A 16596-nucleotide genomic window follows, 5' to 3' on the forward strand; every position below is an offset into this window, starting at 1 on the left:
GTGTGTGTGTGTGTGTATTATATATATATATCTGAATCACTTTGCTGTAATCCTGAAACACAACATTGTAAATCAACTATATTTCAATAAAAATTTTAAAATAATTATTTTTCAAAATAAATAAATAAAAATGGGCAAAGGACTTGAATAGACATTTCTCCAAAGATGATATATGTGGCCAAAAACCATATGAAAAGATACTCAATATCACTAATTATTAGAGAAATGCAAATCAAAACCACAATGAGATACCATTTCACAACCATTAGGATGGCTACTATCAAAAAAACCCAAAAAGCAAAAACAAAACAAACAAACAAAAAACAGAAAATGGCAAGTTTTGGAGAAGATGTAAAGAAATGGGAACCCTTGTGCACTGTTGGTGATGTGAAATGGCGCAGCCTCTGTGGAAATCAGTATAGAGATTCCTCAAAAAATTAAAAATATTACTACTATATGATCCAGTAATTCCGTTTCTGGGTATACACCCAAAGGAATTGAAAGCAGGATCTCAAAGATGTATTTACACACCCATGTTCATAGTTGCATTATTCACAATAGCCCTGAGAAGCAACCCAAATGTCCTTTGATGAATGAATGGACAAAAAAGTGTGATATACACATACAAGGAAATATTATTCAGCCTTAAAAAGGAAGGAAATCCCATCACATGCCACAACATGAATGAACTTTGAGGACCTTATGGCTAAGTAAAATAAGCCAGTCACAAAAAGACAAATGCTGTATGAAATATCTAAACTAGTCAAATCAAATTCATGGAAGCAAAGTAGAATGGTGGTTTCTAGGGCCTGGGGAGAGGAGGAAATGGAGAGTTGTTTAATGGATTATAGAGTTTTAGTTTTGCAAGATGAAAAAGTTCTGGAGAACTGTTGCAGAACAATGTGTATAAACTTAACACTACTGAACTGTACATTTAAAAATAGTTAAGATGGGGACTTCCCTGGCGGTCTAGTGGTTAAGACTCCACACTTCCTCCACAGGGGATGTGGGTTCAACCCCTGGTTGGGGAACTAAGATCCTACATGCCACACAGCACACCACCCCCCCAAAAAATTTTCTTTTTAAATTAAAAAAAAATAGTTAAGATGGTAAATTTTATGTGTTTTTCACCATAATTTTTTTTTTAAGGCAGGTAGATGGTTCCAAATGGTCCAGCTTGCACATGAGTCTGAGTATAATATGGAGAACAGGTACAGTGGTATTCCACTATGAGTTATTATATTAGTTATAAATACAGAGGGTGCTATTTTAGGGGAAAGAGAGTTTTATCTTTTTCACTGAAAGTAGAATATATAGCCTGCTATGGTTAAAATAAAGACTTAGATCTTTAAATGTTTTTGAGAGATTAGCCTGTCAGACTTTTAAAAAATGATTTCAACTATTGGAGTGAATCTACTAGCATACAATTATGGATGAAAGACTTAAGGATAAGGTGAGTGTCTCCAGAGGATTTTGCTGAGCCCCAACCAGGGATGAGCCCCAAACTAGAGGAGCCCTTGGTAAGTCTATTTGTTCCTGGAAATTTAGGTTTTTTTCTAATAGATTTTAAGAGCCCATCTAGTCTGGGATGCCTGCCTTCATCCCATTAGTCTTGGTATTTTGTTAGCGTGAGAGATGAGCTTTTTGGTTATTAATGGCTCATCTCTCACCCTACAGAGTAGTAAATCTACTTTTATTTCCAAATCGCCTTTGGCTAATATGGGATAACAACGGTTATCTCAATTTCTTTGGTTTTTATCATTTATTCAAAGGCCAAACTTATCCTACAAAGAGTGGCAAACTAATAAACTAATTACCATCATAATTTATTGAGCACCTACTATACATCAGTCACTGTACTGGACAATTTGCCCATTTTGGTTTTTTTTCCTAAACTACACGATATTAAAATAGATATTAATGCCATTTTACAGCTGAAGCTAAAAAAGTCAAGTTACTTGCCCAAGGCCCAAGCAGGAGAGAGCTAGGATTCAAACTGAGATATGCCATACACTTAAGCCTACACTCTTTCTAGTACATTATATCACCTCCCTAGTCACAGAGAGTTATAAGTAGAAGAACTGTCTGGTCTACTCATTTTACTTCAAATGAAAATAAAAAGGTAAAATACTCCTTTTTCCATCTATTTTACTTATTTAGTAAAGAGTAGATGGCCCCTAGCAATCTTCTCTAAACGTTTCTGCTTACCCCTTCTCTTAATATGACAACGAGAAAAATACTGGTACCTAACCAGAAAATTATTATTAGATGCTGTAAGAATTAGTGCAGATGCTTATGTAGTAATGTATTCCTAATAGTGTTGACCACCATTCTTTCTATACACAAAACCTAACAGTCTTCATTGCACAGTTCATTTACTCAACTGACAAGCACTTAAATTCTAGAATTGTTAAGTCAGGATTTTAAGACTAAAACTAAATTATTTAATAGAGAATAGAAGAAAAAGTCATTTACTTAGAAATCCCATGCATATATTTTCATCTTACATTTCTCATAGCAGAAAGTACAACATGTATATTCATTTTTCCATAATATCTAACAAGAAGAAATGCTTATTTCTTTTAAAATACTAAGACTACTCACTAAAATCAGTACCTGAAAAACTTTCAATATTTGTTAATACCGAAAAAAAGTTCACATATGTTGCCACTTCTTAAGAATGAAGGAGACCTGACTTCCTGTTTCTGTTGTTTATCTGCATCATGTTAGAAAGAAGGAACAGGCAGGGGTTCCAGGAAGGTGTGATGACTCTGAATTCGGTTTAGAAGCTGTTGTGCCACCGGTTTGAATTCTGTTTCCCAATGGAGTTTGTGATAGTTTTTTAGGTCTTGGTCAAAACTCCCATTCAGTGCTAGTTCTTCATCTGTATCAGAAAAATTAACATTACAGCAATTATTTAGAAACATAATCCTACTGAATAAAGTTTAATTTTTGATGGCATGAGTTAAACTCATCCTGGGTCATCTCTAATTCCAGCAAGGCTTTTTTTCATGGGAGTAATTCTTTAACTCTTTTCTGTTCTTTACAAAAAATTTTAAATAAGTATAGGTTAGTCTCTTAATTTAAAAAAGATAATAATCTTCTCAAAAAAAAAAAAAATCCTAGATTGACTTGAGCTCTTACTTCAATTTATCCCTAACGTTTACATGTAAGTCTACATCCAAAAGTCAGATCACAATTTCTCAGAATAAACAAAGTATTAATAGTTTATTTCCTCATCTGCACATTAGAAAAGTTAATTACTTCAGTGGTTAACAGATACAAAAGAAGTTAGGAAATCTTTGGGGAAAGTAGCACAGTTGAATTTGACACTGTAAACTTGACTGAAAATCAAGTTGCTCATTTCAGAGCAGGCCGGACATACTTCTTTGAAAAGACAACCCCTCCCCCTGCCACCTTATGCTCTCACCAATAAAAGTGAAAAGTGGGAGACTGAGAATACTAAAGAGTATCAGAATCCCAAGTGAGTCCATGGATAATGCAGAAAAGCACTTGTAAAAAAAAAATCCAATATTACAACCTTGATTTGCTTCTTAATCCAAGGGCACTCTGAATTCTGTGAATGTCATAAGTATATCCAACCCAAGTAGGAAGACAAATGGCTACTGAGGTTTCTGCACCGACCTGCCACTGCATTTTTCTTTGTTTATATTGGACCCCATGTGAAGGACTTCAGGACAATGCACTGGCCTGCCAGTCAGAAGGTTGCTCTGCTACTTCCTAGGTCTGAGGCCTTCTTAAGTGGTAACCACTAAGTCCTAAAGTGACCACAAATATTACTACTTGCATAATTCGCAAACTTTTTTCATAAGGCCAATTAAAATCCTACCATAAAATGCTTCATTAGTGTTTACATCAAATTTTCTACCCTGAATATTTTCAGTACACAGGGTGTACTTTGGCACTGTTGGTGTTAGTGTCACCACCCAGGGTAAGATAAGTCTGGAATCCCAGTCTGTACCTTACCCTCCTCCCCTCCAGCCAAGTGGACAGCTATGCAGCTCCGAGATAAGTTCTGGGCGGACACACGCACTTCAGCAAGGCTCTCCATGGAGACCCCTGTGAGCAAACCTGTCTCTCCCCACCCATTTGATAATCAGGGCCTTGAGAGGAAGAGAATACAGATGGTGTTCAATGCCTTCAAAGTCCTTCCCGTTGGGCTACTTCCAAACAAAAGGAGTCTGTGAGACTCTGAGTGCTTTTGAATTTCTAGATCTTCTTCCTGCTCACTCTTCTCCAGATTTTCTGAGCACTAAACTTTCATTAAAAATGAATTCTCGGGCTTCCCTGGTGGCGTAGGGGTTGAGAATCTGCCTGCTAATGCAGGGGACACGGGTTCGGGCCCTGGTCTGGGAAGATCCCACATGCCGCGGAGCAACTGGGCCCGTGCGCCACAACTACTGAGCCTGCACGTCTGGAGCCTGTGCTCGGCAACAAGAGAGGCCGCGATAGTGAGAGGCCGGCGCACCGCGATGAAGAGTGGTCCCCGCTTGCCGCAACTGGAGAAAGCCCTCGCACAGAAACGAAGACCCAACACAGCCAAAAATAAATAAATAAATAAAAATTTAAAAAAATGAATTCTCTTGTTTCATGCCCTTCTTTCCCAAGCAGCTTAAGGCTGAGGGTTGCCCAAGCACCCCACAGTCCTCTCCTCTGCCCAGGGCTTTTGGTTGGATTTGATGGTTTTAGCCAAGTCACTATTTTGGTGTTTTGGGGTTTTTTAATCTAATGTCAAGACTATGTTACTTTTCTTGAGGCTTAGCATATAATTAGTTAATCTACACTCAGACTCTATTAATTGTAAATTGGGTTAGGCAAGATAACAAAAGTGGCCAAATACCTATAGGTAAGATAAAAGCAGTCTCAAGTTTCAAAGTAAATACAGCAAATTCATAAAATGTGTCATATTGCACTAGGTATTAAATTTTGGAACTTGTACTGCAAAGAATAGCAGAGGCTAATTCAAGAAAAATTTAGGTCTATGATTTTCAAACTTCTTTTTACTGTGACCTAAGAAGTCCATATTACATGATGACTATATACACACACTTAAATATTCATATACAAATAGCAAATGTTTCACAATAGAATACTTATTTTTACTTTACTTATTTTACTTATTTATATATTACTACATGTACTATGTATATATATTTTAATATATTTATTTATTTTTGGCTGCGTTGGGTCTTTGTTGCTGTGTGTGGTCTTTCTCTAGTTGCGGTGAGCGGGGGCTACTCATTGCGGTGGCTTCTCTTGTGAAGCACAGGCTCCAGGCGCACGGGCTTCAGCAGTTGTGGCACGTGGGCTCAGTAGTTGTGGCTCACGGGCTTAGTTGCTCTGCGGCATGTGGGATCTTCCTGCACCAGGGATCGAACCCGTGTCCCCTACATTGGCAGGCGGATTCTCAACCACTGCGCCACCAGGGAAGCCCCATGTACTACATTCTGATATTCTGTTTCTTTGCTACTTCATTTTTTAAAGATGCTGGTCACTGTGTGAAAAGTGCTGATTTAGATAACCAATTATTCTTAAGCTTTCTTTGTGCACAACATACTTCCAAATACTAGAATTTTAGGTAAGATATTAGAAAGGATTAAAGGACTCAAAACAAGTTTGTCAGTGACCATTATAACACAATCTCTACCTATTACAGTTGAAGGATCCTGCAGCATCAATAAAAGCTTCCCCTACTTACTGCACCATTTCCTAGCTTGCTGTTCAGCACCAGGTGGCTATTGAGGGTTTGATTATTGTTGTGACTATTATAAGGCACAGTCCTCACAAGTTCCAGAAGCACCTGATGGCTCTTTGGCATGGGCTTGGTGATGTGATCCTCTAACTTGAACACTGGGTCCCCCTCTACCCTGTCATATAACCTAGGTGCTAAGTTCCACATACCACAGACGAACGTAAAATAACCTAGTGTTGTTTACATTCACACTAACAAACTGCACACACTGATCACCATTTTCAGGCAACCCTGAGAGAAGCTCACAGTAGAGTAGTGTGCCAGGGCACATCACTTAAGAACTTCAAGATAAACACATTGCTAATGAGTTTATAAGAAGCAGCTGCGGTACATCAGGAAGTTTCAGAAAACATTCTTTTTAAGCCACTTTCCTAAAAGACTGTCAACATCCCAACCACATTGAGGACCATTACTTTCTTTTTCCAGTTCCCCATCAAGAAAAAGCTGGTTAACTTATTACATTGCTTTATCAATTGCCCTCCCATTATTTCTAAAAACAGTGCTCACACTTCCACGTGGGACTTTTGTGATTTAACGGCTCGTCCTGTTTTCAAAATGGCCTGTTTTTTAGCTATTTTTTTTTAAAATAATTGAAATTTAAGTATACTCTCACTCATGCATCAGTTTCACCTGGTGCCACCCAACTGGCCAGACACAGCTACAACCTTGTCAGAAGTAAGGGTCTGATGCCCACACTGTGGAGAGAAGAGCCAGCAAGCAGCCGGTCCTCCACAGTGTGATGACCTGGCTTCCTGACGGACTATGCTGATTTTTGTTACCCACGCCTCTGTGCCCTCCACGGTGCGGTAGGGTAAGGGTACACTATGTAATGGAACAGCAGAGAAACACAGGGGCTAGATGTTTACTTTCTGATGAAGAGCCCTGGCCTTGCTACAGTATGATCTTAGACAAGTCACCTAACCCTCCTAGACCTACCTACCTCATCTGTCACCTAGCTGATTACCTTAGAGAGATCTTACAAGGATAGAATGAACGTGCTTTTAAAAGTATACAGCACTATTAAAGATAACCACTATTGTCAGTTAATCCACAAGCATCAAGAACCTGCTTTGCACAAGGCAATATCCTTCCCCTAAAGTGGCTCCACTGGAGTGGGGAAAAAAGAGAAAAGTTACAAAACAATAATACAGAACAAGTTACACAGCTCATGATTAATTGCTATGTAAGTAGTATAGACTTCCTATGACCGTGGGCTTGAAAAGCTCATGGGAAGGGCCTGCAAGGACCAGCAGCATTGGGCCAGGTAGGTAAGGGATACGGCACGAGCAAAGGTACAAGGTTACTAGCATGAGAAGCCCAACCCGGCTGTAGGGAAGGTTGGGGGTGGGAAGAGGTAGGAACAAGCCCATTACAGTCGAGTGTCCCCCCGGTGTGCTGCCCCCTGCCGCGCAGCCGGCCGTGCCCACATCCCTTCAAGGTGCCACACGGCCCCACCATTTTGTTATATATCATTGACTGCCCCAGACTGAGGTGCCAAAGGAACCCACAGACAGCCTGTGGTCGAGGCAGCTGCTGCCTGAGGCACGGAAGCCCGACACCCCAGGAGAGTGACTCACAGAACCAGTCACATCTCCCCAATGGGACACAGAAAGTCATGCCAACAACAGAGGAGACAGAGTCCCACTCACGGAGCGCGGCAAGAAGCAGCCTCGAGGCAGCTGAAGCCATGGCCATGCAGGCGCCTGGAGGGAACGAGGGGGAGGAAGGACTTTTCCTACAAGAGCTGAGACAGAGCACGGCTGGGTCTCAGCAGGGTGGAGCAGATGACGCCCGCTACTGAGGGTGCGGCTCGGGGTCTCTGCTTCCACCTGGAACAACCTTCCTGGTCCTGAGTGCCTGTCCAGCAGGCTGTGCGCGATGCACTTGTCTCCCGGCTTCCTTCTTTCCCGGACATCCTCTCTCCTTCAACTCCTTCATTAACCAGGGCAGAGGTTCTCAGTGCTGCCTGAAGAGCAGTCTCACCTGTGGAACTTTTTAATGATGCAGATAATCAGCCTCCCACCCAGAGCTCCTGAATCAATTCCTGGGGATGGGGCCAAGACAAGTGTTTTTTTGTTGTTGTTTTTGTTTTTTAATTCCACAGCTGATTGCCATGTTCTGCCACAGCTGAGAACTGAATTAAGGCAAGCTGAGCACGCTTCTGCTCCCGGCAACCTGAGAAAGCTTCATGTGCACGGAGCAGACTGTGAACCTCAATGATTTAAAGTCATGCTCATTTTTCCTACTCTTACGCAAAATTTTATTTACCTGGAAAAAAGCAAATTTCACATCAACCTAGCACACCCGATTCTTTCAAATAGCTTCAGGTTCCGAGTTCCTGTTTAATAACATATTGTTACGACACAGCGTCTATGAAGCACTTTCACACCGTGATTTGAGGCTTTGCTATGTGTCAGGCTCTGTATCAGGTTCTTTGTACAGGTCTGCTCATTTATTATCCTTACAAGTCTGCAAAGGGGACATCAATCATCCCCATCTTAGACATGAGAAAATATAAGCTCAGAGAGGTTAAGCCCAAGGTTAAAAGCTTGTACATGATAAAGCGAGGCCTTAACTCAGAATTGTCTGACTACAGCCTTCTGGTCTTCCCGGAGTGGTCTTAGGATGCTTGTTTGATTCTCACGACTCCCTGCAACAGGGCAGGGATATCACGTCCCCATTTTACAGGCGAAAAGACAGGTTCTGAGAGATTCTCCTGTCGAGTCACACCCCCCCACCCCCCGAGAGAGGCTGGATTTGAATCCACAGCCCCTGAGTCAAACCGAGTCTTTCCACATGAACTTGTGGATCCAGCACAGTGCCTAGGCAATGGTAGGGACACCTCCGTTTTGGAAAAGAGATTATTTAAACACTCAACTCATTTACTGACCCAAACCACTGCTGTTAGACCTAACCCAGGATGAAAAGATTATCCTAAAAATAGACATTTTTCGAGGTAAGACACTCTCATCTTTCCTTTGGTTTGTATCAGTGATTTCCGACCGTTCAATGTAAGGCCCCACTGTCATGTCACATAGTTTCACAGACCCTCCCTCCCATAGTTAACATAGATGCTAATCAAAACGTAGGGGTTCATGAAAAGTGTGACTTAATTCAGAGTAGCTTTTAGCCATATTTTCTCAATTATGACAACGTCTATATACTTTTTAAACAACAGCAGTACATTTATGCCTAGATCTTCTATTTATGCAGTTTACAGAAAATGCAAACAACGGGGAGAAGCCACAGAAGAAATCATGACATCAGGCAATGAGTTAAAAGTCCTTGCATCCCACTGTAAATAACATTCAGCCTCTTCCAGAGAGCTCCAAATTATAATAATCTTTAACATGCTCTTGTTACTTATAGAAACAAAGCTACCCAAATGCCTACCAATCTTTATCCATACAGGTCACAGAAAAAAAATTTTTCTCATTTTGATAAAACTCACAGACTCACAGTCAGGAGTCTTACCTAAAAACGATGAGAGCAGGACTAAGAGTGTGTTGGCGGCCTCATCTCCAAAACATGACGAAGCACTGGTGATATTTTCACTGAAGTTCCATAAAGTTTTGCACACCAAGCAGGCCAGCTGCCAATCAGTGGGACCAAAATCCCTTAAACAATCCACTAACCTGAGTTAATAAAAGTCAAATTAAGAAGTTATTAGGACAGGATCTCTTTAATTTTTATATTTTTAACATGACGCTTAACTTTCTGTGATATTTCATATGCATTATATATAATTCAGTGTTATTAAAATTAATTTCATATCTACAAATTTAAGCAGCTCTAAAGTAGCAATAACCTACTTCTGAATTACTTTAAACATCCAATGGAACCTAAATCCCCTCTTTAGCCCTAGCTTGGCACTTCCAAATGTTGAAATACCTCTGCCTGGGAGAAATGAGGAGAGGGACCTAAGCTCCCCGGAAAACTATGTCCTCTGAATCCTGACAGAGTCAGGACTCCATGCCTTGAACTTACTTTTTAATGCCACCTCCTTCTTTTAGGATGACACGCTTGTCTTTATCCACGGTGAGATTTAGAAGAACACCACAGGCAGAAAAGCAAATATCCTGATGCTTAGCATCCAGCAGAGCAATCATGAACTTGTGAACTGGGAGGGCAGAGAACGAATGCAGGCCAGTAAAGCTCAGGGGCCCCAGCTGTATTTCATTTCTCAAATGGCAAAGGGGAAATGGGGAGCAGCTTGCAAAACTGGAAACCCTGCTAGGGGACTCGGTCCACTCTTCCTAAGCGGACTTCACCCACTGCTCAGAAGCGCCTTCCCCAACATCCACCACTTCAGAACCTGCTCCCCGCCCCCCAGGCCCCCTGTCCCCTGATATTGCTGTATCTGACGCAGGCATCAGCTCCCCCTCCCAGGCAGTGGTAGAGCCCCCACCCATGGAGAGGAGGGTACCACGGCCTTCCAATCACACAGGTGCCATTCATTTCATCTCTAACTTCTGGTTGTTCTCCAGGGCCCTTATGAACCTCCAGCAGCAAGTTTCTTTAAATACACAGCCCTGGGAGAGGGGAGCACTGGCTCCAGTGGAGATCTTCCTGGAAGTCTTCCAGGGCCACAGCTTGTAAGAGAAGACTCGCTCAGACCGCAGGAAACAAGCCTGTAGTGAGGCCGGACTTCCAGGGTAGGGGATGTCTCATATCAGGACAGGCTCCCAGCCTTCCCTTACTCCTAGAAATGGAACTGTTTGTCCTGTCTTCTCATCCCCAAGCAGGGGCTGGGCAAAGGGTTGGGGGAGAATGAATAAGGTGTGTGCTCTGTTCTACTGCTCACCTGAGAGGTGGCCACCCTGTGCTGACCTTGGCCTACTGATGTGTCACAGAGTGAGCTTGGCAAAGGCTGCATCACATGTAAGTGTGTTTTTAAGAGTCTAAAGAATATACACTAAAATGTTAACAGTTATCTCTGGGGTAGTGTTTTTTTTAATCTGTGTTATCCAAAGTTTCTATCACGAACATAAATAGGTATTTTTTTACCGTTTTTACATGAAATACTTAAGACATACAAACAGTATGTTTAGTATACACTCTTGTGTACCTGCTACCCACTTTAAGAAATAAAACATTACAGATTCAATTTTATATTTGGGGGCAACCATTCAAATGTAACTTTGTCTTAAATGTGGAGTTTATCATTTCCAACTACATTTATACCTTATTCCATTACCACGTGAGTATTACATAAATAATACCCAAGATTGTTTTGCAGGTTTTAAAACTATATTAATGGCATTATTTCATATGTCCTCCAATTACTAGCCTTTTTGCTCCTATATTACACGTTTGAGGTTGACGCATGGTGATACATGAACTTCTAGCCCATTCATTTTCATTGCTGTAGAAGCTTGGTTGCATGAATATACTGTAATGTATTTATCCTCTTACCTGTTGATGGACATTTAGGTTATTTCCATTTTTCACTATTACAAGCAGTACTATAATAGACATTCCAGTACATGATGGAGAATGTCCTTTCAGTCCATTCCCATGGACAGAAATGATGTGTACAGATTACTTGTTTCCCTTAAACACACACAAACGCACACACACACAGGCACACACGCGCCATCTCAAAACTCAGAAGACCACTTATGAAGGAGAGGGAAACGCTAAGAACGCAGCCTAGGTCCGTCTTGGCATCCTGAGCTGAGAGCCTTACGGATGGACGGAACAGAATGGGAGGCACCACTTGTCCCAAAGCAGAAACAAGTATCACATTGTCATGACCCAAGCTGCAAAACCGCTCAGCTGTTTATTGGCAAGACATACCTGTTTATGAATGTGAGTGTCATTAACTCACCATTTCTCTGCACAATGAAATCACAGATGTCATGATCCTGGGAGAGATTTCCAAAAACACGTACAGCCTCCAGGATTCCATCCATGTTGTGACTCACAAGGAGCTTTAAGAGCACTGGGTTTTGCGACCAGAGAAATAAAATAAGTGAATTTAAGTTTCAATTTAAAGGCTATTAGAAACCAATATCATGCTAAATACTGATAATTTTAATTTTTAAAATGATAATAAAATTCCAACTATAGGGGGCTTTAGCCGGAACTAAGAAACTAATGTGTCCCCGTATTCAACTTTCTTAGAATTAAATCAGGCTCTTAGATAGTAGTACCAGAAATCAGAAAATATAAATGCCTCCAGTTCTGTGTTTAGTTAGTAAAGTCAAAACCTTAAATGAACATGCATCTACCCAAACCCAACTCTGAGCCTTACATTCAGCAATATATAGCTTTTTGTCTTGAATTATGGAATTCTTCACTTGGTAGTAAGATAAGTTGTTGATCGTCGCCGTAGTATTGATCACCAGCTCCTCACAATCATCAATGGACTTAGATTCTGAAATAAAGTGAGGACAAGGGTGTCAAAGACTCACTGCAGCCCCAGGAGTGGCAGGGACAAGCCGTTGTCCCGGGCAAGAGCTGTATAGGAGGGCAGTGTTTGCCCTTGCCGTTTGCTGCTTTACTTCTCATGACTCTTCCTGCAGGGAAATGCGCCAAAGGCAGCGGACCACTCTGGGCCAGGGTTTGGAACACTCTAAGCTCAGTCCCTCCAGCCAAGGGTCTGGAAAAGTCGGGCTGATCTAGTTCCTGTGTACAAAGGTGCCAACACCAGTGAGCAGAGCTTGTTTGCCCTGACCCAGAGCTCCCCCGGGCCCCCCACCCTGGAAGTCTGTTCCCCAGACCTGCCCCCTTCCCGAAAGAATGGCCCTCAGGTCATAATCCATCTATAACTCCTATCAACGCTGCCTTCGAAACATGCCGTCTGATCGCCTCTCAGTTCCTCTGCTACCACCTAGTCCATCTTTCACCTCCTCACTGGCTTCTCTTCTTCTGCCTTTGCCTCTCTGAGCCTGTCCTCAACATGGTGGTCCTTTAAAAGTCACTCAGATATCACCACTCATCTCATCCGGCCCACAGGCCTGACCCAGCTGCCCCAGTCCTTACCTCCCCGGCCTCATTTGCTGCTCCAGCCCCCAGCTCCCCCCATCCCCACGCCAACCTCACCAGTCTTCTTGCTCTTTTTGAGCATGTCAGCCTGATCCTGCCCAAGAACCTCTGCACTGCTAGTCTCCCTGTCTGCAATATTCCTTCCTCCAGTTACCCTGGCTCACTCCTCATGTCCTTTGGGCTGTTGCTTAGCTGTCACCTTATTGGACATACTTTCCTCAGCCACCCTATATAAAATAGCACTGTTACTCACTTTCCCCTCCCCCTCTTCTCTGTAACACATGTGACCTGTTATGTGTTTAATGCCTGTCTTCCAGCTCTAAGGTGTTAGCTCCACAAGACTTGGGACTTGTTTTATCCATCACTGCATTCCCAGCATCGGAACAGTGTCCGCACAGAGCGGTGCTCGATAGATAACTAATGAGAACCTACTGTACAGCACAGGGAACTCTACTCAATACTCTGTAATGACCTACATGGGAAAGGAACCTAAAAAAGAGTGGATGTGTGCATATATATAAACACAATATTGTAAATTAACTATACTCCAATAAAAAATTTAAAAAAGAAAAGAAATCATTCCCTCTGGAATTCCCCCTGGAAATATCGACTAACAAAACAGAAAACTGTAGCATTTCAGTGTCTTGGGGTGGATCAGAATAAAGCCTAGATGATAAATTTTTGAAGCAAAATAATAATAATAATAAACTTCATTGTTGTAAAAAAAAAATAAGTGGTTGCTGAATGCAAGAATGAATGAATGAATGAACCCTTTAGCTGAGCACGTAAGACCCTTAGTTATTTTGTCCCTGCCTTCCCCTCAGCCTCCAGACTCATCTCCTGGCGACTGAGACCACAGTGCAGAGAAGGGCAGATGCAGGGATGCCCGTCAGGAACCTCCTGTGGTGTTCCAGATGGCAAATAACAAAGCTGAGGCTGGGGTGACGGCGGAGATGGAACAGGGAGGCCAGGCTGGAAAACTATTTAGGGAGGAAAACGGACAGTATGTGGTGAAGACTGGATTGGGGGATGAGGGAGAGGAATCACTCAGAATGAGCTCTGGGTTTCTGGATTACACAATTGGATGGACGGCAATCCCATACTCTGAATTAATGGGAAGAAGGGCCAGGTGGAGGAAAGGCCATGAGTTAGACGTCTTGAGGTGCTTCTCAAGTACCCACAGTTGATGAGATTAGGTAAGGCAGTTGGACATATGGGTCTGGGAGTCAGAGGAAAACGCCAGGAGTCCGGTTATACTAAACTCGATATATAGCAGCCTCTGCCTCTCACCTCTGACCCTGCACACGCCCCCTCCACCCCACCCCCTGCCCTGCCCCATGCCTGGAGTACATTCACTTCCCTCTCCACCCAGCCGTCGGTCACCGCCTGCCTGGGAAGCCCTTCCCCAGCCTGGGGGGGAATAACCCCAGTGCCCATGCATGTCTTGGGCCCTGATTTGCCCACTGGGTTTTATTGGTTAAGAAGTGCCTTGTACCTCTTTTTTTTAAAAATTGAAATATAGTTGATAAACAATATTACCTCAGGTATAGAACACAGTGATTCAATATTTTTACAAATTATACTCCATTTAAAGTTATTATAAAATATTGGCTATACTCCCTGCACTGTACAATATATCCTCGTTGCTTATTTATTTTATACACAGTAGCTTGTACCTCAATCCCCTACCCCATCTTGCCCCTCCCCCTTCCCTCTGCCTACTGGTAACAACTAGTTAGTTCTCTATCTCTATGAGTCTATTTCTGTTTTGTTGTCTTCATTTGTTTGTTTTCTTTTTTTAGATTCCACATATAAGTGAAATCATTACAGTATGACTTTCTCTGTCTGACTTATTTCACTTAGTATAATACCCTCTAGGTCCCTCCGTGTTGCTGCGAATGGCAAAATTTCATTCTTTTTTATGAGTAAGGAAGGGCCTTTTATCTCTTGTATGAAACCAAAGTTCCTCAGGGATAAGAGGGAGGCTGTGAGCTGAGCAGGAGGACTGTGCTAGCTCTTACATTCTCTGATTTAATTCTCTCTCCTTTTGGCCTTCTTTTCATTAAAGAGAATGACCTTTTTTACAGCTTACTCTATTCAAAGGGAAATTCAGGCATTTGGCTACAGAAAACACACACTGGCCCTTCAGCCAGTGGTTCCTCCACCCACAGCAGCCAGCATGGGTCCAGTACCTGGTAGACACTCAATGAATACCTGGAGAAAGAAAGAATAAATGAGGCCCTAATTGCCTGGTTTGTTAGTTTAAATACAGGGGAAGGGAATAAAGAACAGAATTATCTTGAACTTCAGTATGGATTCTACAGCAAGGAAATACCCTAGTGGCCTCAGGTTTCTAGGAGATCTGTAAAAAGATCCCAGGTGTTTTTGAGGGAGGCAAGGTAAAAGTAGGGACATAGGACCCCCAAAAGTATTCTCGCTTGCTTCGCTGGGACTCTGGAGCTGGAATTCTGATCTTCTGCCTGCTGGCTGTGTGACCTTGTTCAAGTCATCTAACCTCCTTGGGCCTCAGTTTCCTTGTCTGCAAAGTGGGATAATAACTGCACCTACATTACAGATTTGTTACAAAGTTTAAATGTGTTAATACTTGTAAAGGGCTTATAAAAGCGCGTGGCACACTGTGGGTGCTAAATAAACATCTGTTAATGAACAGGAGGGCTATCCAGAATGATGGCTCACGGGGAATGGCTTGAGTGAATGTCTAAAACTTAGCAAAGAGGAAGTCTCATCCTTGGTTCCCTCCATCCCTGGACTGATGACAAAAGATCTTGGGCAGTGTCTAGGGATCTGTTTTTTTCTCTTGCCTTGGTAGGAGAATTTATTAGTTTGCCCAGAAAAAGGAATGTAGCTCTTATGTGTCACCAACCCCCTGTAGAACCTCACGTTTGGGAGCAGTAATAACGTCTGGCATCTGGGGCAAGAGGAGAGACATTCACAGCTACTAGGCATCTATCATGAACAGCACCAAGCACTTTCCATGCATTTTACCCCACAGAAGTTATTTATTAATAACGCTTTAAATGCACTTACATTTAAACCCACAATAATTAATACTCTAAAGGTGCACCTGCCTCAGTCAGCTCAGGCTGCCGTAACAGAATGCCGTAAACTGAGTGGCTTAAACAACAGGAAATTATTTAACAGCTCTGGAGGCGAAAAGTCCAAGATCAGGGAGCCAGTATGGTTGGGTTCTGGTGAGGGCTCTTCCTGGCTTGCAGATGGCTGCTTTCTCTCTGTGTCCTCATCTAAACCTAATTTTTTCCCATCACACTGGGGGTTAGCGCTTCAACACATGAATTTGAGGGACACAGTTTAGTCCATAGCAGCCTCCTAATATCCTATTTTCTCCTCCCAGATGAGAACACTGAGGCTTAGAGAAGTTAAATACCTTGCCTGATTTCATAGAGCAGACATGTGAACCCAGGTCTGCCTGACTCCACCATCCTGCTCTTTCCACAGCATCTTGCCGAGTGCCTATTAGAGCCAGTTGAGGCAATAATTTGCCTTCAAAGAGCATGAGACACCCACACAGCCCTCTGTAGCTGACTCATGAATATAAGAGAATCTGGAATTTGGGGATTCCACTAAGGCAGCAAATCGCTGCATCTGGGCGCTTGCTGAGGAGGCTGGTCCTTACTAGAAATATTTTTGATTTTAAAAGACCCTCTGCAATGAGACTGGCCTCTGGAGGGGAGTCCTGGGGTACAAGCAACTCCTCTGTGAGGGGAGTAGGGCTGGGGAGAGGTGGAGGACCAGGTCCCAAGGGATGCCTTTCCCACGTGCCTGGGGGGAGGGTGCAGTGCAGCAAAGCCGTC

General features: G+C 42.6%; 1 protein-coding gene and 1 long non-coding RNA gene across 7 annotated transcripts in view; one reads left to right on the plus strand and one right to left on the minus strand.

The window, feature by feature from the left end:
• ARMC2 (armadillo repeat containing 2) overlaps positions 1-16596 on the minus strand; it is a 222709-nt gene that overhangs the window by 31373 nt on the left and 174740 nt on the right. For 5 of the 6 annotated variants that reach the window (XM_059941451.1, XM_059941449.1, XM_059941452.1 and 2 more), the window contains 5 exons: positions 12030-12152; positions 11604-11717; positions 9761-9893; positions 9248-9408; positions 2606-2884 (listed from right to left, as the gene is read on the minus strand). In XM_059941451.1, coding sequence (XP_059797434.1) covers positions 2727-2884; positions 9248-9408; positions 9761-9893; positions 11604-11717; positions 12030-12152 — 689 coding nt within the window. In that variant the 3' untranslated portion in view covers positions 2606-2726. Of the gene's footprint in view, positions 1-2605; positions 2885-9247; positions 9409-9760; positions 9894-11603; positions 11718-12029; positions 12153-16596 lie in introns of those variants that run through there. The other variant, XM_059941454.1, reaches the window with a different exon arrangement.
• Positions 1147-10700, plus strand: LOC132376004 (uncharacterized). The gene is made up of 2 exons (XR_009506194.1): positions 1147-1211; positions 10261-10700. It is a non-coding gene; the product is annotated as an uncharacterized LOC132376004 (long non-coding RNA).

This window comes from Balaenoptera ricei, chromosome 12 (genome assembly GCF_028023285.1).
Source record: "Balaenoptera ricei isolate mBalRic1 chromosome 12, mBalRic1.hap2, whole genome shotgun sequence".
NCBI classification, from domain to species: Eukaryota; Metazoa; Chordata; class Mammalia; order Artiodactyla; family Balaenopteridae; genus Balaenoptera; species Balaenoptera ricei.